This window comes from Triturus cristatus, chromosome 5_2 (genome assembly GCF_964204655.1).
Source record: "Triturus cristatus chromosome 5_2, aTriCri1.1, whole genome shotgun sequence".
In the NCBI taxonomy this organism is placed as follows: Eukaryota; Metazoa; Chordata; class Amphibia; order Caudata; family Salamandridae; genus Triturus; species Triturus cristatus.
The window spans coordinates 407,535,976-407,563,218 of NC_140588.1; the positions used below are offsets into that span (position 1 = coordinate 407,535,976).

Here is a 27,243-nt window from a genome sequence, read left to right on the forward strand (position 1 = left end):
CCTTGCACATCATCCTCTTTCTCCGAGGTTTCCACCTTTCTATTCCTCAATCTTTACTTTCCGCTCCTCTTTTTCCATGCATTTCCCAAGGTCTCTTGCCCAGTGAGTTTATTCAACTCAGAAATGAAAAGCTTACAGTCCTCAGAAATGTACTGTGATCCTCAGACAGCAGTGAGCCAAGGGGCCTATGAATCTCAAGGACACCCACCGCTGGATCTTGGTTCCACCTCAATAACGGATATGTGGGACATCAGTAGCCTTACCCAGATATTCCAGCAGCGAGTGTCTGGGTTTGTATTTACCGTGAATTTTGCAATTCGGATGAGCCTGGTAACTCTTAATATGGGTCGAATCGGGATTACCAAAGATTCTTCTCCAGTCGCAAGGCCAGAGACTGTCCCTGCACAATTGGGACTACATCAATGGCAGCATCTTAAGTCAAAATTGTACTATACCATTACGAGTGACCACTACAATGAATTTACCACACCACATTTGTTGCTGTAACAAGGTATGTTCAATGTACTGCAATTAAAGCTCATGTAAGCGTTATTTAGGTTTCGGGGGGGGGGGGGATAGGGGAGTTGTTAGGATTCAGAAATGGTGATGTATTGGCATAGTAAAAATACATACACTTGGGTTAATTTTTGTGAATAAATGTAAATGTCAAGGTACTTATAGAGCGCACTGTCACCAGACGGCCACCTTGCGGTGTCACCTTTTGCAGTTTCCTGGCGCTGATACTCATACCACTGCGGAACCCCTCCTGGCTTTCCATGTGAAGTGTCCACTTCTGGGCACCCCCAGAGTGAAGCCAGGCATCCTTAGCGCTGTTGGGGCCAGTGTGGAGGCTAAGCAAGCTATTGCCCAGAGTTGCAGCGTGGGGCCCGTGATTAGAATAGGCACCGAGGCGAGAATAGACAGGTCCGAGGAAATGGAGCCAGAGCCCCGCCGAGGTGGGAATCGAACCCTGGTCCCTGGCCAGAACTCTGCTTCAGGGTCTGCCGCTCTAACCATTGAGCCACACTCCTCCACATGTTGCTGCAATGCATTGAGTGGTAGTGGTAAAACGTTGCCGCTTGTAAATGCATTGTAGTGGTGTACGTTGCGTCTTGCCTGAAGTAACCTAAATTCATCAATACCACACAGGCACTACATAAGAAACATTACACTTTAGGTAAGTTTCCATACATAATCACACATACAGCATATTTAACCCTGTACTGGTAACATTAAACTCTGCACCCTAAAACCCTTCACTCCGATTCCTAAACCTTTACACATTAACCCTGTACTAGCAACTGTTCACCCTATTCCCTGTACCTGTGCCCATAGAGAACTCACCTCCCTTAATTCTGCACCCAGCACCCTAGTCAGTATCCTAGCACACATAACCCTGCCAGGGGCGTAACGAAAGTTTAAGAGCCCCACTGCATGTACACGGGTGGGGCCCGCTGCAGATTTAATCCGGAGCGCTCAGACCTGAGCACCGTGGTGATGGGGCCCCCTACAGCTGGGGCCCCTGCACCGCAGGGTCCTGTGTTATGCCCCGGAACCCTGTCCCCCCCAAATATTAGCCCTGATGTAGGGCTTCCGATCTTATTGTTTATCAGCTGTAGCTGTATGGTCTGCAATTTTGTGGTCTTGGTGTACTGGGTCGGGCTATACCTCCTGCACGACCCAGTAGCAAACCAGTTCTGCTGCAGGATAGGGTCCTGAAATGCTGTACGGGTGCAGGAGACTCTTGGCAATTTCACAGAGTAGCTCTATACCAGACACATATGGTCAATCCCAGGAGCACAGGACCTACCCAGCCCCGTCTGCCTCCTTCTGGCAGAGATCACATAAAGGAGCCCTGCTTCCTTTCAAAGTGTGCTGTGCTGTTGCAGCAATAGGAATACCCGTAAAACAGCACACCACCCCGGGGCATCTGAAAAGGTGTTTGTCACACCACCGATTCATAGGTGCGTTTATTTTGCAAAATGAACGCATTCTGCAGTGCGATGCGTACTCTAAAATCATCTCCCTCTTCTGGCAGATCAAAGTAAATGGAGCTGAGAGACCAGTTCTACTTCCATTCCTGGCACTGCCTTTGCTTCTTAGGGGTCACAAGGGCGGGGCCAGGGGTAGCATCTGCTACCCTCGGGGGAACAATGAAATGACATCCAAGGCCTATAGGCAATATTCTGAAGAGTTGACCTCTCACAGCAGAAAAGCTGCAACTTTAAGGAATGGGAGGGAGGACACCACCAGTAGTGGAGCCTGCGGCCTTATTTGCCAAGACATTGACCAAGAAGGGCAAGTGATTTCTATGCCCTATCTGCAAAATGGAAGTTAGTGATAAATGGGGTTATGCCACCTGTGGGCATCCAAAAGATAATTCCTAAAAAAAACACCGTCCACCCTACCGACTTTAAAACAAAAAACATCGAATAAAACCTGGCCTAATAAATAATAAAAAGGGTTAAATTTGGATATTCCAGTCTAGTTGTAACATATCTGGTAACTTGTAGATCAAAAACGATGTAGCTACTGAACCGCCTTAAGTTATTACAGCGGAATTGTGACTCCGCAATGCCCACTGCCTGAGCAAGCAAAGGCACAGGCCCAGCCCTGGAGCACTGAAACTGCCCTTCAAACCATCCTTTCCACTTGAACGGTTTTCGCTTAAATAGCAGGATTGGGTGGTTGCACATTAAAATGGTACATCTTTACAGGCTATTTATTGGTTTGTTTGCACAGTTTTGATACTACATTTATGATACATATCTGCAACCATGCGATCTGTTTCATAGAAGGAGCGGAAGACCAAGGATTTAGGTTGGTTGGTTCTCCAGACAGAAGTTAAAATTACAGTTCAAACCACCTTTTTCCATGATTTTATATGGCAACTTAGCTGCTGGCATATTCCTTTATGTGGTCACCGAAGTTCTCCGTGATTCGAGACATCTTTACGAAATATGGCGTGGATACTTCATTGTATGCAGAATAACCAAGATGGTGCGGAAATACAAGATGCAGTCGTCACATTTCTGATCCCCAAGTGGTGTCCATTTTAATGAGGTGCCTTATTCTTTCGAAGAGCAGAGGCACCATGAAGAGTCAAAGCACATTCCACACAGGGCAAGCAGACAAGGCACCTCAACTGCAGTCTAAAGAAGAAATATAAAAATAACAGACACCACAAACCGCTCAGTACCAGACAGTCAAAAGGAGCCCCTGGTCCCGAATGGATAATTAGATGAATGGAAGCCAAGAACCTACAGCACCAGAGAGCAGATGCAGAGATAAATTACTTCTAAACATAGCCCAGGAGGCTCTTGACAGAACACTTCAAGTAAAGATGGTACAGAGTGTCACGGATTGTACCCAAGGGACAAAAGACATCTGAAAATGGAGGTGTCCTATGAGATCACTATCCTAAAAGAGATCCATCCGGGACATCAGGAAAGGCTTTTCTTTATAGCCGCCTCCCAGGGAGTTTGAGGTTTCTTTTGTACATAGAAGAATGACTCAGTGGAGCCCTTCTCCATTACGGTCACTTTTGTATTTCCACATTCCCGCAACACATTCATTTCTTCCCATTGTCCTTACTTTCCTAGGGTGCACCTGCTCCCTTAAGTAGAACCAGTTAAAACCAGGGCAAGTATTAGAGCTGTTGGTGCCCGATGCGACAATTGTTGGCGCCCCCCACTCCCCCCGACTGCCTCAGATTCTCACTACCACCGATCAAAAGTGCCTTTCATCTCGCCAATCATAGTTCTTGCTAAACACAGCACCTCCCAGGAGGTCAGAACCCCCCTCCCCAGGTCAGCGCAGAGTGCAGCCGCACTGCCCTAAAGCCTGTCCCGGTTAAAACGCAAGCAGTGACAGACCTCTAGAACAGAGGAATTAACTCATGGTTTCCAATTCAAAAATCTAATTTAATGAAATAATTTTAACAGCCATTAAATGTAAGCAGCTCGCTTCAATAAACAAAACCACCTGAAAGGGCCAATCGGTGCAGTTAAAAATGGTGAGGCTTTACCGAGGCACAAATCCCCAGTCTACACTAAGTATATCAAGGTATTCAAAAGTGGCAGCTTTCTGCCATTAACTCTGGGCAACAGCACAAAATATTAGCAAGACTCATAATAGTTAGAAGAGAAACATTTCCTCCTATTTTTGTTTTCTTTTTGGAATTTGCCCAAATCACACAAGCCAAAAATGGAAATGAGCTTCATCTTTACTTGACAAATTTTGTACTCTAAATATGGCTGTACGTAATCCTTATACCAATTTAATTATGCCTTTTGCAGCCAAATGCTCCAATCCAAATCCCTTGTTTTTAATTTAACTCTGAGGTAACTTTGTTACCTTAACTGATTAATCAGTAGTCTAGTTGTGTAAATCTCTTGCACATTCAGGTTTTCTAACATTGGGTACAGCGGAGGAGCCCAGAGATTATTGTGGTCAAAGGGTGTAAATTATTCAACTCTGCCTACAGCTTTCCCTTTAGGGTGTCAGACAGCCTCTCTGGCCAAAGTCCAATAACGAAGTACATTTGCATCTAATGCAATTGTTTCTGTAAGTAGAGCTGAATGGTTTGTTTGGCGTTGGCAGTAGTAACAAAATAGCTTCCATTGGGCAATATCTAACCAACTCCCAAAGGTCCTGGGAAGGAGATTTTTTGTTGATTAATCACTAGTCCATTCTCAAAACAATAATGGCCAATAAAGTCAGTGCTGGGCCAGATTCTGGTAAGATCGAGTAACACTTATCTACTTACTGTATAAAAATTAGAGTAGCCTAGTTTTAGAGGACAAGTTCTTTGATATTTAAGAGCTGTTCATAGGACTGCGAAAAAGGCTAAAAATTGATGCATGCACCCATTGTTTTAAACTCCAGTACTGGTCACTAATTTCATTAAAATCCTGGTGTGAAGTAGAAAAAATATTTAAAAACGAGACCTGACAATTCGAGTTTACAGACCAGTTTACATGGTACTAGTCTGAATTTTTATTATTTTTTTTTAGTAATCTTGCGTTGCGATAGGGAAAGCCTGAACCAAGAAAGAACCTTGGTACAAGATTTTGATAATCACAATTGCACACAAACTATGAGTGTATCTGTAAAGCATGTGCTTTAGAAACTTAGATGACTAATAGTTCTTAATTAGATTCCCTATTTATTGTAATGATCCCCATTAACGGGGACACCATTTTGAATGTGCCGCTTTTTAGATGGCTATAGGTTTACCAAGGCCCACTTGGTGACGGTTATGTTATTGTGCAAGGATCGCTTTATGCCGATATAGTGGAGTGCTCGATCTGGCCAAAATGCAAACTTTTAGAAAATTATTGGATTGAATTTTGACCTGTGACTGGAATGTCCTTAAACCCAGCATCTACATTACTTCAAAATGTATTACTGGATGTACTACTTAATTGGTTATTACAGTCATCGGGCGAACTACTCAAGCACTATAAATAGTCTGAAATACACATACTTGTTTTTTGTCCTTCCCATGTCGTGGTTGGAGTTTCAAATGCATTGTTTTGACCCTTGAAAAGTCCTGAACAAAAGAAGAAACCAATGCCGGCTGAATATTAATGCACTTTTGGGCGTATTTAAAAAAAAAAAAAAAAAAAGACTTTAGTATAATAATATTAACTATCCTAGTGGTTGACATGCAGAATTGATCGTCACATACTTTAAAGCTGTGCAAACTGTAATGCTAGTTATTTATTATGCAGAGACCTTTGACCTAGAAAGCCTTGATATCAAAGTCTCAGGATCTCATCAGTTTCTGCCATCTCCCAAAATCAAAATTTGTTGATGTTATTTATTCCACCATAGAGACAGTGAGGCTGTGTGTACAGTTAGAGCTTTGCTACCAAATGTCACAGTTTAAAGATGGCCCTCACTCAGCAAGGTCACGGCATCTTGCACTAGCCAATGGTCTTTGGGTCAACAATTATGTAAAACATAACTGCATTTTATTCTCCTAATACTTGAAACAGAAATTACTTCATAAGGTTTATGAAATGCGTTCAACATTGTACTAATTGCGTATTTCATCTTCTCTTGTCTGGGCCCTTAAAGTAGTTTAATGGAGTTTTAGCTTTTGAAAATGAAACTTTATAGAAAATAGTAGAACAGGGTTTCCTGTCTCCGACTACATAACTATGTGCCTGTTTATCTTTCCTTACTTATGAATGCATAACACAAAATTCATTGAATATATATATTTTTTTCAGCTTGAAAAAATCCTGATCTTCAAGGGGACAAAAAACGCGTTGACCGTCAATGACTCAGCAGGAAGGAATAAGATACTTTAAAAACCTAAACTCTCCTTCGCCTCCCTGCCTCCCCCCTCCAAAACACCCACTTCTCAGGATTAATCCCCCCGTTTAGTGCTTTATTCCTTGTGCCTTTTTATGCTGGTGGTGCCACAAAGCATTGGCAAAGGATTGCTGTACCATGCAGTTCATAGCATTCCACCTTTCACAATGGACTAATTTGGTGGTTGGCAGTGTTCGCGCCCAAACAGTTACCTAGCTTCTGCTTCTAGGACGTAATCGAAAAACCACAATGTGGACCTTCCATGGCTGGGCACACAGCGACTGCTCTCAGCATTCGCAGCTGATGTAAAGGAGTCAAGGCAAGGGTCTAGGAGTTGGGGGCAACTAGCCAATCTGAATCCTGGCAATGTAGACTTCGCCTTCCGTCGGTTATTTACAGTGCTTAAAAAGGGTCTAATAAAGCTATAGGCTTGATATCCATCAACAGCTCTTTGTATGTCACCTATATACTCCCAGTCAGTACATCCTACCATTACCCATCTCCTGTTCATCATTGACCTTTCCAATAAGCTTAAAAAAAAAACCCCCAAAAAAACAAAAAACACTAAGGGTATATAGTGCAGTTGTAAATAGCGAGTTTCCAAATCCTACGACTTATTCTACAGACTTTGAAACTGTTCCAGAAGATGCCTCTAGGATAGTCGGCTTGCCCTTCTAACCAAGGTTTATAATGGCAAAGGCTTAGTGTGAAAGTGGTTCCACTCTAGCTGCTTGCCGTTGCCAAGGATAGGGCAAGTCCTGTGGTGGTTTGGAAGTTGGTCTGCTGGCACTTATGGACATTTCATTAATGTAGGAGGGCTACAGGAATAAATTGTTGGCAGCAGAACTGGAGTCTTGGAGACCTGTTAATTGCACTTTAATAGCTATGGTATGTTTATATGGTCAACCTCACTAGTTAACCAGGTGTGCTTTGAACAAATATTAGCATAGAATAGTCATCAAGCAAAAATTACTGAAGATAACTCTTTAGTTTGAACATATGGCCTGGCCTATCAGCTGAGGTAGCTGTTCTGACAAAACCGACATGAACAGCACATTTCACAGAGCATGAGCCCATTAGAAGTACGGGCAGGGGTGCAAATAGAGCTGGCACTGCCATCTGATTTACTTTTATTAACCTCAGATTGAACCACCAATGTTATATAAGCCACGCCACCTGCACCTACCATCACGACTAAATGCAATTATTCACTACACCAAACACTGTACCAGACTGAGAACTGAACATATAAAAAAAAAATGACTAGTGCACCAGCATTCAAGCACAATCTAGGGACCATACCCTTTGTGCACATTGTAGAAAAAAAACGAATTGTACAATATCCTTGCAAAAGGAGCCATTCACAATGTACCCTAACATTGTAAAATTCACCATCACAAAAATATTTTCAAACCACTAACCCTATCAGGCTACAGCCTTCTGCCATTAAATGGCTACCTGCAATGACTTTTTTCAATTACTTTACAATGTGTAGCACACACTGCATATCAATTGCATCAAAAATATAATTTAAGGGCTACAACATTACCCCTCCTCCAGCTCCACTCTGCAGCACTGATTTAGGTTTTCAAACCGGCCAAACATTGAAACCTCTTAAAAACAAACTTAGCCTGGGTTAACTCCAAGAATAGATTTCAAAATGGCTACCAATTACAGACACCGCATTCTTTGTCCCACTGCTTTTATGCTACACCACACATCAGAATGAAAAACTGCACCGTCAAGATTTGGCAAGGTTTAGGAAGCAGAATGAGATGCCCAGTTACTCTTATTGCTGGATCCTCGCACCTCTGAAAGCAGTGTTGACTTGCGTTTCCTTAATTTCACCAAAAGTCTACAATTTTCAATGTATTTACACAATTTAAAGGAAAATAATCTTCAAATAGACCTATTTGATGGTACAGAGCAATTGGAACAGATTTAACGTGTTTATCAATATAAAAATGAACAATTTAAAGTCCCATTTCCCATGATAGACTGAACGGTTCAATCACAAAGGACAGCATTGAAATAAAACGGATTACAAAACCCTGAACAAAGTTTGATTGTGCATGCAAAATCTAAATCTGGATTATTCGATCAAGTCCCATAGCAAGAGTTCAAAAAGACTATGAATGAACAAAAATTAGGCCTACGAGAACTGGTATGCAGAAACTAGGGCAGAGGACAAGGGTGTAGGCAGTATCAGATACAGAATGGACCGGTATACTGCACAATGTCCTATGTAGTTCACTGGTGGGCTCGCCTGTGACCATCCCCATAAAGTTTGTGCCTGAAAACTGAAGAGCTCACATAATCCATCTATAAAGCTGAATCTATGGGAAAGGTTTAGGATGGGAAAATCAAATGAAATGGAAGATAATTTGAATATGTACAAATAGAAGATATGTCAAACGGCAGGTCCAGATTCTTCTGAACTGCCTACAAAATTTTGGTAAGGACTGGCTGGGAATCAAATGTGTTACCTAACCAGCGGAGATCTTTGGGGAAATCTGCATTCTCTGGATTTGGAACCCTTTCCTATCGAAAGGAGGGTAATCTTGACTTCAGCACTAATTGACTCTTGTAGGACTACCATCGATACTCCATTTCAATACTATCCCGGAATAAAACTAAAGGGTGTGTGCAAAGTTGCAGTGTTTTTCTATGAGAAAGATATGGTATCATTCACACGTTACACCAGTCACTTAAAAAAGAAGATCCTTCAACTAAACACACACAATGTTACATTTTGTGGAAAAAAAATATTTTTGTGGCAGAGGAGCACATGGTGTGAGTGTCAGCTGTGAGTTAAGGAGGCAGTGAAGTGGATTTGAACACCAACATAGGTACGCCTTGTGGTGTGCAATGTGCACATTTCATCTGAGGAACACCAACACAGGGAAACACTTTTAGATGTGCAGTAACAGGACTTGTTACAGACATGCAGTGGATGAATTCACTTGGATTTAGTTTCTTTCAAAACCAGAATTTTTTTTTTTTTTTTTAAATACAGCCCCTGATGGCAATTACACAAAATGCAAAAAAAGACATCCTTGCACATATACCCACCCCACCACCCGCAAATGATCAGTAAATACAACTTCTCAGAAAATAGCACCAAGTGCCCTAACCCCTCCAGAATGCACCTCAACAGATGAAAGTCCAGATTGTCATTCAGTACTTGTCACACAGAGTGACCAGGTTCCAACACGATGCCCAGTACCTTGCTCAAACCTGCCATACCTCAGCATGCTTCTGTGGGCAACCCCGCGCCTCATATACTTGAATCGCGAAGCCCATGCAATGGCCCATTCCCTTTCTCCAAACCGCCATTGAGGGGGAAGCCAAGGCCTTCCATATCCATTGATATGTCCCATTTGGAAGGAAAAGTAGCACTAGTTAGTATCTGTTAACACCCAATGTGCCATTAATAAGTAGCATGGTACGTTTAGGGTACATTGGGAGTGTCCAACCCAATACCTCACCCACGCATAGTCACCCTGTGCTAACATGGATCCAAGGCAGGACAGCCCCACACAGTATAGGAATGATCTTTCTGAATCACCACATCAGAGGCAGGCAGGGGAGGCAACAACCCCATCTTCCACAGATGGTCCAGCAGAAGGTAAACCCTGTGGAGGTACTTGGGTTGGGTCAGTCCGAGTCGGTCAGCAATAGCTGCCTCTCTAGGTGCTTCTCTATCCTCAGTCCAATCGTCATCCTCTAGGTCCCCTTCGGAGGGCGGGGAATGTGTCAGGTTGGTTAGAAGAGAGTCTGGTATCTTAGCGATCTTCTGGTCTCCCAGATCTTCCGAAATAAGAATACTCCGGTGGATTAAATTCAGGGAGGTCATTCAGGGCCGTTAAATTGAGGGGGAGTGGGGGGGGGGGGGACTGCATGGTGGAACTGTAAGTATCGAAGGGACGGACTGTGGCGAAGCTCGTACTCAGTTTGCATGGTCTGAAAGGATTTGAGAGCGGTTTCGCTCATATTACCCAGGATAGAGATCTCCATCACGTTCCACTTTCAAAATCCCTTCAGCCCAGCCACCTGCAACAGCATGCAGGCCAGCCAGAGCAAGAAGCACTCTGGTAGCGGGAGGGATGGTACCGAGGCTGCCCCCACTACACAAATGTGAGGCTCTGTAGTACGATTCGATGTCGGCCACTGTGATGCCTCTAAAGTTTGTAGAATTTAAGCATTTCCTGACAGCAATATGGGGGATATCACCAACCAACAGGGAGCTACGAAGAGTAGTTTCGTTTGCGGAACCATTGTCTTGAGATCAATAAGAATATTTTGTAACTGGTACAAAAATTGGGTAATGACATCACTTTAAAAAAAATGCAGACCCACCTTGAAGGGAACGCTGCAAAAACAGACTACACCCAAACATCCTCCCTCCGGCAAGCTAGCATAGGTGCAAGATAACACTCAAGCTGCCGCATCAAGGGACGCAAATAAACCTAGATATTTGAAGCCTCCAGAGGCAATCTTCAGCTGAACTGCCCTATCAAAGTCCTGCAGGTATCCATTTGCTGGGAAAACAGTGAATTTGGAGATCTTGATGTGAAGTCCCGAGGTATCTCCAAATATGCACATTTGTAGGATGCTTGGCCCGGTGTGTTCGGGGTCAGTTAAGAGGACCTCATCGGCATTCAATGCTATTGTATCAGAGGTTCCATCCCCCAACTCGAATCAGAGGTTCCATCCTCCAACATCGAATCCACGCACTTGGGCGTCCATTCTACCCATACCACCAACGGCTCCATGACAAGAGCCAACAGAAAGGGGGTAGAGGGGTGATACCAGTCTTCTCCCCTACTGGATCCGAAGTGTCTGACTGGGCACCATCCACACATGCCATCGCTATTAGGTCAGTGTGCAGCAGATTGGGATAGGAGACAAATTTAGGACCAAAATTCAGATGACAAAGAAGATCAAACAAATACTCCCAAATCAAACACCTTGTCAATGTCCGCAAGCAGGACAGCCACTGATCCTTCTAAATTGTCCGCCAGGGCCTGCATATTGCTCAAGTGCCTGATATTGGAGATGAACCCAGCCTGATATGAACGCATAAGGTCAGGAACCAACCGCACTAGTCAGTTGGCCAGTGCTTTCGCCAGCACCTTCACCTCCAAGTTAAAGAGGGAGATCAGGCGGTATGTGGAGAGATCCTCTGCCAGTTGATTGGGCTTAAAAAGATTCACTATTTCAGTGCGTCTCTAATCCGGGGGCAGAACAGAATGGTCGCCAGCAGAACGAATCCCATTCAGCATTTGATCCTTGAGTTTAGGTATATATGCCTTGAAGAATTCACATGAAAAACCATTGGGCCCTGGGGCCTTTCCAGGTCCTAGCTCCGCCAGGGCAGACTACAATTCCTCCCCAGTCAGATCACCCTCCAGTGAGTCATGGTCCACCAAAAACTCCTTAATCTGCTCCAGTGACAAGAACTCTCTCTGGGCATACACTCTCAAAGTGAGTGGCAAGATTTCAGGCCACTTCCCTAGGATCCATGCACAAGAAACTGGCTGGGTCACGTATAAGAGGGATTGAGCGGAGTGGTGGGCAGTCTGGCAAAGTCTATGTAGCATTTTACTCAACTTATCCAACCCATTGGTATATGTGGCTCAGAGCCACCTGCCAGGACTGTTTGGCCTCCTCCAACAAGGTCTGCTGGTACAGTTGCTTGAGGAGGCTCAGTCACATCCAGGCCTTCTACCCAGTACCCTGTCTGCTCTGCACATCCAAACAAGCTATCTGGGATTCAAGGTATACTAGGTCCTGCGCCAGGCGAAGTCGTTCCCTGCTGCGTAGTTTGAGGCCTCCAAAAGTATTGCCGGAGAGTCTACAGAGCCTACCTTGTGGGTGAATGATTAACCAATGGATTGTTACAAATGTTGCCTATAATTCAGGTCACTAATATTCCAGGATGAGAGGTGCCACCAAAAAGCAGAGCACTGGTGACCTATGAGGAGGCAGAGAGATCGGGGAATGGTCTGAAAGCCCGTATGCTAGTATGGCAACATCAGTAATTCTATGCCACTGAGAATGGCATGAGGAAGTAGTCTAAGTGGGAGAAGGAACCATGTGCCTGGGAAAAGAAGGTGAAGCCATCCCCACAGGAGTGGAGAGCTTTCCAAACGTCTACTAGGCCTACAGCATCAGAAAACGGAGGCAGGTGAATGCTTACAGTCCCCAGAAGCAATCCATGTGGACTCCACCAGTAAACGGTGTGATCATGATGCCATTCCAATCACCCATCCCCCATCACTGCGAGTCCCTCTGGGAACTCGCCCCACAGTACGGTTATAAAGTCTACAAATGACTGGCCCGGAGGAGTGGTGTAGACACTGAGAAATGTGAAGGGTTGCCCATATAATTTGACAGTCACTGCCGTGTACCTACACTCTGGATCTACCCAGGACTTAATGTGTTGGAAAGGGACACGGTTCTTGATCAGGATACCTGCCCCCCTGGATCCCCTCGTGAACCCAGAGGGTAAGACCAGAGTATAGTCGAACCTTGCCAGACAGGGGTCCATATTACCCACAAGGTGAGTCTCCAGGAGGAACAGGACATCCGTTCCCAACCGTCAAGCGCATTTTAGGACCACATCCCTCCTAATTTTATTGAGTAAGCTATTTACGTTCCAAGATACTATGTAGAGCTGATCAGCTATGTCTAACTGAGCACCCATGGTACACTAGGGTGGAAAATAAGGCGGGCAGCCGCCAAGACAGGAATCACACTCAAAGACTCTGCAAAACAAAGAAAAACATGACCACCACCACAACACCCCCCACCCCATACTTTGAGAACAGGAAGCATCTGCAGCAGGCCAGACCTCTGCTGGGGTCACAACAGGAACCCACTAGGTCCATCCCAATAATTCCCAATACCCACAAAAGTCAGCTCACGGTCCGCTCAACGAGAGGGTACAAAACAAGGCAGGCTAAGTATACCACTCATTGCCTCAGGGTCATTAAAGCCTCGCTCCACATCAGGGCTTATAGGAAGCAATATCTGAAGCCATCTATCTGCCACTGCGTCAGGTTGAAGAGAAGGCAGCAGACATCACCAGCCTGCTCCGTTAACATGTGGCAGCGCAGGATTGTTATGCATGTCGTAGAGGAGTGCAGGGAGGCCAGAGAGCAGAAGGAGCAAAGGAGAGTCCAGGGAGACATGGGGCCGCAGGCCTCACCGAGCCCTAGCTCGGCCTCACACATGTCCTCCTCTAGCTCACGCCATAGCCAGGTTGAGGCACGCCGGGGGTACAGAGGCAAGAGGAGGGAGAAGTCAAGCACCCCTAGCTCAGCCCCTGCCAATCTACTCTGGGGCCTGTCACGGAAGGGAGGCGCCATGTGGCCCTGCTCCAGTCCGAGTCTCCTGCGGGGGAAAACAGGTGGTCAGGGTGGTGAAGGGGGAGGGGGTCTGAGGCCCATCTACCTCTGGCACCCACCCCCGGCCCATAAGCACTCTCCCAGCCAATCTGACCACCGCAGCCTAACGGGGAGCCAGGATACCACCTTGATCTGATGGGGAAGGGGGAAAGCACTACTACTGACCCCAAGACCCCACCTTGTCATGCAGTAGGGAGAGCAGAACCCTGGACAAGGCAGGGTGAGACACTCACCTGGGCCTCTCCGTGCAGCTACTTCTACACTGGCAGCTCACGAGCGGTTGAGGTCTGAAGCCTCGGGACACCGGCCCCTGCAATGCTGCGGATACCGGATGCCGCAAGTGGGAAGCACTGGGGTCTGGATGTGGGCAAGGATCCGGAAAGATTATCGACCATACAGAACGGTATGAGGCTGCGACATTGTTTGGAGGTCAAGTCATGCCCCCCATTTTGAGTTTTAATCACTTAAACGTTTGTTTTGCTAATGTAATATTTAAAGTACATTTAAAAATAAGACTTGGCCCCACAAAAAACTCAGTTTGGGGTCAATTTAAAAACCATATGGCTCACATCAGCTGAAAATATAATCTCCTGCCAATTGAAGGTTTTCACAAAGTCAGGGAAACTTGAGCCCAGACTCAGTACACAACAGCCTAAGGAAGATTGGTAACCTCTGGCTGCCAACTATCAGTGTCACTTACTAAGAGGAGACTCATGACCTTTAGCTCACAATACAGTGACCTCCATTGCCAGAGGCACGTAGACTCGAGACTTGGGTAGGATATCAAGAGTTAATGTTATGTTTCCATACCAGTGAAATATTAAAATCAGGCATGCAGCTAAAGACTCCACACAGAATAGGAAATGTTTTTCAGACAGTAAACACTTCATTATCAATATATTAATAGGATATATTAGACTACCTTCACCATATCACAATGGAACCTATACACATTCTATCCAGCACAGATCTCAAGTTATATTCAAGACAATTTCTGAGCATCTGTTTTAGCAAAGATGATTTGCTGGATAAAAACATTAGCAGTCTACACATAACCACAAAGCATTATTAAATTGTTAAGACCGCGTTTAATTCTTAACTCGGGAGGTGGGGGGCATAAAATGGCAGGAAGATTAAACTAAACTAGACATTTATAAATTCAACCTCAAGTTGACATTTCTTCCTTTGTGTGTAGTCTCTTGAGGATTTTACACCACTGATTCAAAAGAAAACCTAGCCCTGCCCATGGCGAGTCTTGGTATGTATCAGATACCACTTGGACCAACGCACAATTATCAAGCACTTAACATTGCTAAGAGCGCAAGTGTAATTAAGTGATGGTTCAAAGCATTGAAAGCTCCTGGTTAAGGTCTGTGAGAGCGGGGGGGGGGGGAAGGAACGAACAAATTCTGCAATTAGTTGGGAGGTTGAGTGGATGTACAAGTCTAAGGGATTCAATTTGTGCTCACATTTACTAACAGGCGCCTTAAAAAGGAGCTCTGGACTACTACACACTACAGTTGGATGCATTTGGGTTTACATACAGGGTATCCTTACTACCACGGTCTTTAAATAAGTAGTATTTTGTTTCGGATTCCTTGAAGTTTACTCTTTAAAACGGATACTCCTCTTCCAAATTAACATTTCTAAGAGGCGGCCTTGCATGGCTTAATACATTCATGAATCCTGGCAATATGTCTGAAATTAAACGTGCAAGTTATTTTATGTATCCCTTGTGTTTTTTCCACAATTCTATGCCCCTAGCCCTTTATTTCTCCAGCATTTTTGGAGCTTTCACATAATAGCTTTATTCTTTATTTTGATTGTTTAGTCAAGGGTCCTCATGAGTACTTTAGGTATGCATGTTTTTTTGCAGTTCTAGAAATATTTTTGCACAAGCTATTGTATTTCTCAAAAAATACAGCATCCATGCTTTACTTTTGTGGTTTGTCTCCAAACGTATATTACAGATTTCAGTTTCTCCTGGTTTCACAACAGATCCCAGAACAATGAAACATGTTTTCCTTTATGTTAGAATGCGTTTTAAAGAGGTGTCAAACTCCTTGTCCTCGGAAATTATTATACTCTTTTTGTAATGGTATTTCTTCGGCAGAATTAATGAAATTCACTGTATTCAATTGCATATTTGTTACAATCATCAATAGGCTGAAAGTATCAAAAGAGCTTTATAAACAATTGAGCTGCTCGAGTGGACTCATCCCAGATAAGTTGGGTTAGCTTTTTGTTTTGAAATGGATTACATATTTAAAAACCCTAGACTCTGAAAGAGCCATTAGTTTGAGAAACATTAAAGTAACTGGTTGGTTGAGCTTAGAACATAACTGAAGTCTGTCTGTGGTTGTTGCAGGCGTTCCAGAAATGCTGAACTAAGTAGGAGTTCACAGGGAGTGACAACCTGGGACTGAATATAGGCCATATGAATATTTATACCTTCACACACTGATGATTTCTACTGCAATGCACTGACTAACAAATTCATAAAACCAGGTACCATTTTACCGGAAGAAAAGGTAAATATGGAACCACTGGGTTCAACAGGTCAGAAATGCATTTCCACAAAATTCTTGCATAAATCATTTGTTACACTAGGTGTGTACAGTCAGATTATTACTCCTAAGGGGATGGCCAAGCTCAGTTTTGTATTCAAACACAACATGACGGACTGCTGAAACTCCCTCACCCCCAGTCAAGAGCTCTGGGTTTAATCCATTGTACATTTGCTCACTATGCTGACCCAGCCATATGGAAATCAGCCTTGACCCTGCTCCTCTTAGGAACAATCCATCCAGAAGTGCCAGGCCAGGTCCTCCGTGGACCGGAAGCATCCATCCTGGGATCTGTTTCGGTTATCACTCCTCATCAGCCAGGCTAGCTATAATCCAGTGGCACAGCAAGCAAGGGTACCCACGTCTGGCATACCCCTGGCCACTTAGGGCTAACATAGCAAACACACCAAGATGGACAGAGTGCTGAAACTTTTCAACCACTCACCCCCAGTCAGGTTAAAAATACACGTCCACAAAAGTCTAGTATAAAACATTTGTTAAACTTTTTGGACACTACAGTAAGATTATACTCATATGAGATGGCCAGGCTCAGTTTTGTATTCCTAAGGATCCCCACTATGAAAAACAGATCAGATTTGGACAATCAGAAGAATGTTGCTCTTTGAACCCTACATTCCATGAACAAAGATGAGATGTATGTGGGAGAGAAAAATGAGAGCAATGCATGAGTACACAGTTAATGAATGGCTGGCTTAACACGCTACACCCGGTCAAAGAAAATTTGAATATTATAAAAAAATGTCCTAATTTGCAACAGCCAGAATAGTACCTCCGAGACCTACATCACGCCGTCTTTATCACCAGCAGCTTCCTCACACTCATACACGGAGAGGTAAAGAAACCCTCACTGCCCATGGCCCCAGCTACTTGGACCAATAGAAGGAGGAAGGACATTTGGAAGGTCAGAGGCAGAGTGGAGTCGTCGCCATGAGGTTAGGCAGCAGCCACCTCCCTCCACTCAATTCTATCAAGTCAATCACTAACAGATGCAGCAGGAATCCGCCTTGTACGGTTTTTGTGGACACAGCCTCTGTGAAACACAGGCCTGGGCACACTCCACAGCCCCTGCAGGCAGGAACTGAGACTCCAAGCATTGTATGCTTGCAGCCACTGCAGAGTTCTTATGCCTAATATGAACTTGGAAAAGGCCAAAATGCTGCAGGATCCGCTCCTGAGAAAGGATCCTTCCCCCTCTCCCAACAGTCTATCAACTACCTCAGGCCACCAGCCGCTTCTCAAAATGTCCAACTCACAAGCCCCTTCGCTATGGAGCACAAGTCATAAATTATTTGCATAAATTCGTTTTACCTTGAGTTAAGGAGATACGATGGACACGGTCTCTGAACGCAGACTCCAAGTCTCTTTTAGTGTGAACTGCAGTCTTCTCTACACTGTCCTGAAAACAGAACATAAAACAATCACTTGACAAGCCAAATTAACAAGAATTACCAATTTATTGACAACAGTTCACAAGCTATAGAAACGTTATTGGGTTTCCAGTTAAAACCATTATAACAAGGTCATTGGAGTTATGTGGCAAGGGAGCTCCAATTATGCAGCAGGATTTACCAAATTGTGACAAGAAAAGCCAAATTATGCAGCACAATAAGGCATATTTAATTGTATTACTTCATAATTTAGTAATTGTTTTCACATGGTAATACTTTCTGGGCAAATATTTCACATCAGTCCAATTTAACAACCAAATACAGAAATTAGCAACTGAAAGGTGTTCAATTAACCTTTGTGAATGACCTTCCACTATGCACTAACAAGATGCCACGTTTTAGAAACTTTGGATCCGAGCTAGAAACAATGGTTCTCATTAACATCTGCAGATTATGCAAATCCATAATTATGCAAAAAAGATGCGGCCACTAAAACATAATTCCAGTGGCCCAGATTATAACCAGCAAAATACCATCAAAAGGAATATTAGTTTGTTTTGTTATTTTTCGTTAATCAGGTTGGCACTTTGTGATTAATCTGCATAATTTAGTAGAAGGAAGGGTCAGTTTTCTATTGGTATGTCAAGTTTTGTACCAATCTAGGGAGGATGGGGCATAGATAGTTAAGGGGGGGGGGGGCAAACAATAACATTTTAGTTGATTTACACTATGGTGCGGGTTGATCAAACTGTCAAGTGTGGCATGCAGCTTGCCAGTTATAACCAGATCAGGTATACAAGGCTTCATGGAGATCCAAATGGACATACTAAAACTCATCACTTACCTTTTTCTGCATAAGTATGGGCAGATCTATGGGGTGGGAAGAGTTTTCCAATAGCATTGGAAGGTTTTGTTTTTGGTGTGCCATTTTTTTAACCAATCCATGGTTGAACGAAGCTGAGTGTAAAAGGGTGGCAACAACACTTTAGTTCCTTACGGTTTGATAATCATGCATCAAAAGTGGCAGGGAGCACCAAGTTACACCCAGTGCTATTTCAGGTTTTGTGCAGATCCAGTGGGACAGATCAGCACCACATTTGACAAACTTAGTATGTTTAGACTACTTTTGCTGCTTTTAATTTCACCAAGGCCCATTGGTGGGGCAGAAAGTTGGAGGGACAATGTAGTGTTATTTCTGCAATCTTCACTGTTCAATGAATCTAGACAAACTTTGGCAGATGTTTAGTGGGTTTAGCTTGCAGCTGGTTATGACAAGTCAGCAACAGATGCGTCAGGGTGGGGCCAAAGATAAATGGGTGGGCAATTAGAGTTGCTTTCCCTAGTAAATTTGGTGCCGTTCAATTAATCTGCATGAAATTTTAAAGCTAACAAATTAAGTCCAACAAACTCCACTGTATACAGCTGAAGGCACGGGGCCTAACAGAAGACCTCACACACTGCAAAATGGGTACATGGCAGGACATGCACAGTGAGGGTTGCGTGGCCAGGGAAAGTTAGGCATATGATTCGGCCCGAACAATGCAAATCATAAAGGCCTATCATAAAATATACCGGAAGACATTAAAAAAAAAATGTTAACAAATCAGTTATGTTGGAGGCTAAAACATGTAAAACCATTGAAATTCACTAGTTATGTGTATGAATGCACACAACCTAACTGCATTGCCAACTATTTACCTCTCCAGATAAATCTTTTCTTCACGGTGGTGGACCCGGACATGTGTTCCTAAATACAATCATTGATTTTCAATGATTCTACAGGAGAGAGACCGATGTGGAGAGATGAATCTAGAGGGGTAGCCCCTAACACTGAGCAACAATACGAGCAGACATTAGCAACTATGCTAAATGCTGTAATTTAATTAATTTAATTTTGCTCATGTCAGGCCACTTAGGCCAAATAATTTAATATGAACAATCCAATATAATTTAATATGAACAATGATTACAGATATGAACCCATACAACTGACCAAATGCCATTATAACAGTGTATGGACTACCAAATCCACAATGCACCACTATCAGCTCATGTGACATGTTGGTATAAAATGAGGAAATTGAAAAAAGACTTGTAAAACTACCGTGACCAGGAGCTGTGTTCAGCCTGAAACGCGTAGGTGAAGAGCTATGTCAAACATCAACTGACTACACTGGAGCCAGTGCGGCGTTTCCTTTCAATTGCTTTAATATATATATATATATATATATATATATTTTATAGTTCACTATTAGCTGCTACTCCCCCAATTTTCTTTTAGGTTAAGCACTTTAATTTAATGCATTCAAGCACAAATATCTTTTCAAATACGGTGGCACATAGCACTTTAATTATAATACACAATTGCACCGATGGAGTCTAGCTGGGTACAGTAGATAAGCATTGGGATATCTATGACTCATGTAAATAGTCAATCAGGCAAATGATGAAGCGTTTATAGGCATTCTTGCACGAAGCTATGGTCCACAGTCTTTCTAGCATTTATGCAGCAAGAGGTTGGCACACGCCACAACATGAGGTTTTTTTAAGCATTGAAAGCAACGAATGTAATAATAAATCTGTTTATATATGTATTTATATGTATTTATATATATTTGTATTTATATACATTTATTCATGGTTTTTAAAGTAACCCAGATTTTATAAACAGTTTTTAACTACGTGTATATTTTTACAAATATAGACTATAGTAGTGTAGCCAAATGGATGTAGTCTTTATCACAACAATTGTGTAATAAGCTCACACTATTTATATGCCCAATTATTGAATTTATACAGACTATCAACAGCAGTAATGAGAGCCCCATATACATAACAAACTTGTACATACCACTATTGCGGACTCACCCATCGTTGCGAAAGAAAGTATTTTGTCTATGTTTATCACGGGTGTTGATCACTAAAAGGTATGAAAACAAAAAACGGACTGCGTTTCCACGCGTCATAAGGCTTGATAATCAGCCACTAATTTTTGGGTCCGTGACTCTGTTTGTGGAAGAAGACATCATGAAGGAATCGCTTTGTTGAAATATAATATATATATATATATATATATATATATATATATATATATATATATATATATATATATATATATATATATATATATATATATATATTCTACTGGCGGTCGCCAGTAGATAGCTATAGTTAGGACCGAGTTCCCATAGGAAATCTGAAAATTCTATTTTGAATAACTTTGGCGCCGGTTGACGAATCCTGGCGAAATTTTCAAAACTAATGGGGCGCTCCGCTCAGCTCCTACCCTGAAAATCTCGGGGTGATTCGTCGAGCGGGGGCTGAGAAAAAAAGGGGGGTCCCAAAACGCATTTTTCCCATGCATTTTCCCATAGGACCTTTAGTCGAAGGTACAGCCCGAACGGCTGAACAGAATTACTTGAAATTTGGCAAAAAGGTAGTCCTCAGGTCAGGCATGTGCCTTTTGCATATATGATGTCAATCTGTTCAGTAGTTCCTGAGAAATTTGTTGTTAAAAGTACATAAATATCTATATGTGCGCACAGTGTTCGCACAGAGCTCGCACGGTGCGCGCACCAAATGTGCGCGAGCGTAATGCCGATTGGTGGCTAGATGTCAGACAACATTCGAATCGGTCGAAATCAGGAAGTGCCGGATGCCATTTTGTGTGTCGCAGTGAAAAAGAAAGATGGAGAACGTGAAAAGGGGGCAGGGTAGAGAGTTCCTGACCCCCTAGCCTAGCGTGAAAAACCCTTAAAAAAAAATGTAAACTGTTTATAAGTTTATAGAAGATTTAACTATGCTGTTCAACTTTATCCAAATTCAAAAAAAAAAAAAAAAGAGCTGAGCCATTCCATATTACAGGATACAGTCAATCTATAACTATATACATAGGTAGTTTATTGTAAAATAAATATATAAAAAATATAATACATACATAAATTAGCATTTCAAAAAAAACCTTACAAATTCACTAAAAAAAACACCATAAGTTTCACACATGTTATAGTTAGCTGGACATTTCACTCGTAAAAAACCATTGAAATTCCCCCTTTATAGTTAGTTTAGCTAACTATAACTCTCGCGACCGCAATCCACTGACGTCACATATTACATCACTCATGACTTGGTCAGTGACATCACTGATGACATCATCCAGTGAATATGTGTCTTTCTGAAAAAAGACTGTTCCCATGAGGCACAGGGTCAGACTGATTTGCATATGGCCATGTCTGAACTGGGGTGGCAGAGTGGGCTAAAGAACGGCGATGGATGGCAGAGTGGGCTAAAGAACGGCGATGGATTAAACCCAGATCTGTTGACTGGGTGTGAGTGTTTGATTGATTCTCATGCTCCGTCCATCACCAACCCCTTTTTGTACCGCTATGTTATAACACACAGCGCTATGCCATACATATTACAATCTGGGATCCATATCTTTGTCACAGTGCATATGCAACGTTACACTCCCCGGCACATATTTTATATTACAACTTTAAGACTAGTTAGGTTACCAAACACTGCCCTGTGTATATTACACTCCAAGGTGCATAGCACGTGCTAGTGCCTGTGCTATCTCGCGCTCTCCAATGAATGTGTCATTGCGCACAATGTATTGCATATTATATTTCACGCCCCGGTTCATCTTATATCACACTTTTTGGTGCATAGTTTATACCATACACTATATCTAGTTTTCATTTTCAATCGTGCTCTCAGGACTATGTTCTATATAACACTGTGTTCACCTACCCTTTTCACGGGCATTACATTTTGTGATGGGTGGTGGAGGGTCAGGGGGTGTTTCTGCCAAGTGAGCCCAAAGTCAAAGTCACAAACGTCCTCTTCTTCCTGAATAAGTGAGATTATGCTGCATACTTGTTCATATTTTAATTAGTTCGCACAGACACACATTTTAAAAAATAAAGTTCATAATACCCACCTTCTCTGAACAGTTAGCTTGCTACCCCATCCACCTCCTCCCTATCCTCTGGTCTGAATCCATGGACTAGCCTCCTCCCTCCTGCCATGCATGGTCTGATGTGCTGCCACTGCCCTCCATTTAGCATGATGTACCAATCCACTCCTCCTGCCCTCCATTGCCCAATTCTATGCCCCATCATTGACCTCCTGCTTAGCCTCTGTGCTTAGCTTGCTGCCCCTATTCTCCTTCCCCCTGCCCTCTGATGTCTTTGTGCATACCCCTGCTCCATCCTTTTTGCCCACCATGTTCCATGGACCTGCCACTCCTATCTACTCGGATTGTTCTGTTGAGCTGCCACTCCCCTCCCACCTGCCTAGTATGGTCAGATGACTGTAACCTGTCCCTGCCACCTCAACACTGCCTGTCCACATGACATGCCCCTATCCCCTTCCTCCTGTCCTCCATGGTTCATTTTACTGCCACACCCTTCTGCCCTCCCTGGTCTGTTGTGCTGCAACTGCTCCTCCTGCCTGCCCCGCGTGGTCTGTTGTGAGGCCCCTTCCCCTGAACTCTCTTATCTGTGCCCAGGTCCTGACCCTCCCTTCTATCCTCCATGGTCCTTTGTGCATGCCCCTGCACCCTCCTTCTTGCCCATCATAGCCATTGTGCTGCTACTAACCCTCCCGCTTGCCATACATGGTCTTCTGTGCTGCTACTAACCCTCCCGCTTGCCATACATGGTCTTCTGTGCTGCCACAGCCCCTACCACCTTCCCTGTGTGGTCAGCTAGCTGCCCCTGACCCCCTCCCACCTTCCCTCCATGGTCTGTGTGTATGCCATCATAGTCTCATTGTTGCTCTCCATGGTGTGTCTTGTTTCTAGTAACCATCCTGCCTGACCTCCATGGTCATCTTGCTGCTCCTGCCCTGCCCCCTTGCCCCCAGCTTCCATGTGCAGACCCCTATTCCCTCCCTCCTGGCTTGTCTGTTACATTGCAATACCCCTGATCTGTCCATCCTGCCCTTTATGGTCTGTTATGCTGCAGCTTTCTCTCCTGTCTGTCCATTATCGTCAGCTAGCTACCATTGCCTCTTTCCCCTCTGTTCTCTGTTGTCCATGTGCATGGTCCTGTCCCCTCGCTATTGCTTTCTATGGATTGTTGTGCTGCACTCCCGCCCGCATGCGCTGTGTGGTGTATTGTGCTGCTGCAAACCCAGATGCCTGCCCTGTAGGGTCAGTTTGGTGCACCTCTCCATGTCCCTCCTGTCCTTGGTTATCCGAGTCCATGTCCCTACCCCAACTCCTCCTGCCTACCATGATCCAATGTACCATACTTGAACATTTTGAACTTGGTTAGAGGGAGATTTTGAAAAAAAACTGGGGTATTGATTTTCCCCTTTGAGTTACATTGAAAAAGAGGAGATTGTAGACAGGAGACAGATCAAATAAAGCCCATTTGAGCTTAAAAACATTGGACGTTTCCTGGCTGAATCGGGTCTGTTGCATGTATGGTTGTACTACCATTGCCTCTTCCTTCTGCCCACAATGGTCTATTACATTGCCACAGCCACTCTTGCAAGTCCTGTATTGTTGGTTTGTTGCCCCTGCCCCACTTTCCACTGCCCTCCATAGTCTGTTGTGCTGCCACTGCTCTTCCTGCCTGCCCAGTGTGGTCAAATTGTTGCCTCTGCACTCTCCTACCTGCCTTCAATTTTCAGAGCCCATGCCCCTGGCCTCTGCCTCTCAGTTTCCCAATGAACAACTAGATTGCTAACATTCTATATTTATTACAAAAGCGTGGAACGCCTGACGTCATCTTGATGTAATCAAAACTGTAATACCTAGAGTATTTCCTTTAGAAATTACATATATGAGAGGGTCTTATTTGCATCAAAATTATGGTTAGTGCTCTATAAAACTAAAATGAGGACATTTTCTGATTTTTCAAATAGCGACAGAACTTTTACATTTGTAATCTTAGTTTTTTTTATCCAGTTGACCACTTGATTAAATATTGCACCTTGGCGAGAGGATGTGGTGTTACTTCCAGATCTGCAGACTTTGCAACTGGGGAACCAAGTTGAAGTTTCTGCTTCAGCTCTACATTCTGTGATTCTGGTCAAATCACTTAATCTCCCCATGTCTACAACCAAAATGAATTTGTTCTTGTGTGATGTAACCAATGCTCATGTAAAGCACTCCAATACCTGACAAGTCTGCACTATACAAAACTACAAAAAGAACTATCAATCGATGCCAACGTTATTCCAAATAGAATGTTGCGGATTTCCTATGGAAAATAGGGCCCAACTATAACTACCTACTGGCGACTGCCAGTAGGATATGGAATATATATATATATATATATATATATATATATATATATACATACACACATATACATACACACATATACATACACATATACACACACACACACACACACACCCCCATATACACAGATATTCACTGAAAAAAAGCTACAGGTACGTTATAGTTAGGCTGACCTTTCATTCATACAAAACCAGAGAAATTCAGCCGTTATAGTTAGCTGAGCTAACTATAACTCGCTCCCAATCAATGCACTGCTGCTGATGTCACATATTACATCACTCATGACATGGCCAGTGACATCACTGATATCATCCACATACTCACTGATGAACCTACTCCCACTCCATAAAACTTTAAACACAGCCCCGGGGATGTGCCCCCCCACCCCTGCATTTTAGGAGTATAGCCCCGGGGAGGTGGTGGTCCCCAGGGATGAGGGGGGGGCCCCCGCATTTAATTTGATCATTGCCTCCATTACTTGGCCCACCTGGGGGCTTCAAGAAAACGAAGCGCAGGAGACCGCACTTGGTTTTTAAAAAAAATTTTGAATGGCGGTCTCTGTGGTATCTCCTGAGCAGGGCTAGGGGGTCAGGGGTTTCTATCCTGTCCCCTTTTCGTGTTTGCAATAGTTTTTTCACCTTTTTTCTTGTTACTCGGTTCAACAGAGTCACAAGATGGCTGCCAACACTTTCTGGTTTGAAGTGTTAACAGCCAATCAGATGGCAGCCACAAGATCGGGAGGGTTCATGGACCCTTACATCATTTAACAAAAGAGTGCTTTTTGAACCAAAAGCTACTATTTTGCCAAATTTGCTGTAATTTCATTCAGCAGTTCGGGCTGTAGCAGTGTCTAAAATTTTCTATGGAAATAAACATTGAGAAAATCAATTTTAGGACCCCCCCTTTTTCACGGCCCCCGCTTGATGAATCATCCCGAAACATTAAAAACCGCAGCTGACCTGACCGCCTCATTAGTTTTGAAAATTTCACAAAGATTCGTCAAACTGTGCCAAAGTTATTGGCAAATCAAAAAATGCTTTTCCTATGGAAACTAGATCCTAACTAACTACCTACTGACGACTGCCAGTAGACATATAAACAGGACAAAGCAAAAACAGTATTACTAACAAGGATGTCAAAACGCTACTGAAAAATTTGGAAAAACTGCTCAGTTTGGAGTTAACGAAATGGTGGGAGAAAAAGTCTCTAGAAAAGTATAAAGAAGTAGATAGGATACCGCGAGGTTTAAGAGTATTGATAACGCCATCATTCGAAAACCCTAATCCCCTCATGCTGAAGGAGTGGCCTACCAACAATTTAGAAGCGTCCATGAATATGGTATCCATCCCCATAAAATATGCAGAAATAGACAGGATTGAGATTTTAAAGGAAATTGAAAAAAAAAAAAAAAAAAAAAAATAGTTATTGGAGGCTCATGAACAGAAAGACCTAATCAACAAGCATTGGCATAGCCAATAGGTCTCGCTTTTGGGACCTTATAAGTATTTAGTTATGCATCACAATATCCTGGGTGCAACAACCAACCAACTGGCTAAACACTTATAAAGGTCCCAAAGGCGAGACCTATTGGCTATGCCAATGCTTGTTTTTAACTTATTCCTGCAGAAGGCCTACATGGATGGCTGAGTTTCCCTGGTACAAGGAGATAAATAAAGTTAGCAGTTTAAGATTTAATGATTCGAGGTTCGGATTCAGGCCAACGGATGCCTTTTTTGCACATCCAGATTGAAAGTAGGCGACCAAAAACACTTGAATCAGGTCCGGCATGTCCTCATGGGACAGAACGGTCAAAACACCACAGGGGAGCAGCTATTGTCAATCATGCTACGTAGTCGCAGCCCAGCTTCCGGGATCGAGGGGTGCAGAGAGCAACTGGGATTTACCACTCCGATCAGCTTTCTGGGAGAGCCGTGCACGTGTAGAACTCATCAGTTCTGGTGATGCACAAGGAGATGAACGCTGGCTGCGAATAAGTGACTGAGCCCAAGGTCAGCCAATAATGTGTCTGATGCCAGAAAATGAGCTCCATCTCAGCGAATGTGCTTCCTGTCTAGAAAGGTGCCTCATGCCACACAATTTTCCACCTGCAGGAAAATGTGCCATGTGCCACAGTGGTGCCAAGATGCTTCTAAAGACATGCCATGAAATGTGCTCTATGCGCAGGATGCGGCATTCCGAGCAGCAGAATTAGCCCCTTACGAAGAATGTGCTCTGTGCATCAGAATGGCCACTATGACCCGACTGCCCCTCTT

At 43.5% G+C, this 27,243-nt stretch overlaps 1 protein-coding gene across 7 annotated transcripts in view; it reads right to left on the reverse strand.

Moving 5' to 3' along the window:
- GRB10 (growth factor receptor bound protein 10) overlaps positions 1-27,243 on the reverse strand; it is a 642,351-nt gene that overhangs the window by 401,839 nt on the left and 213,269 nt on the right. For all 7 annotated transcript variants that reach the window (XM_085607304.1, XM_085607303.1, XM_085607300.1 and 4 more), the window contains one exon: positions 17,633-17,720. In XM_085607304.1, coding sequence (XP_085463430.1) covers positions 17,633-17,720 — 88 coding nt within the window. The remainder of the gene's footprint in view (positions 1-17,632; positions 17,721-27,243) is intronic.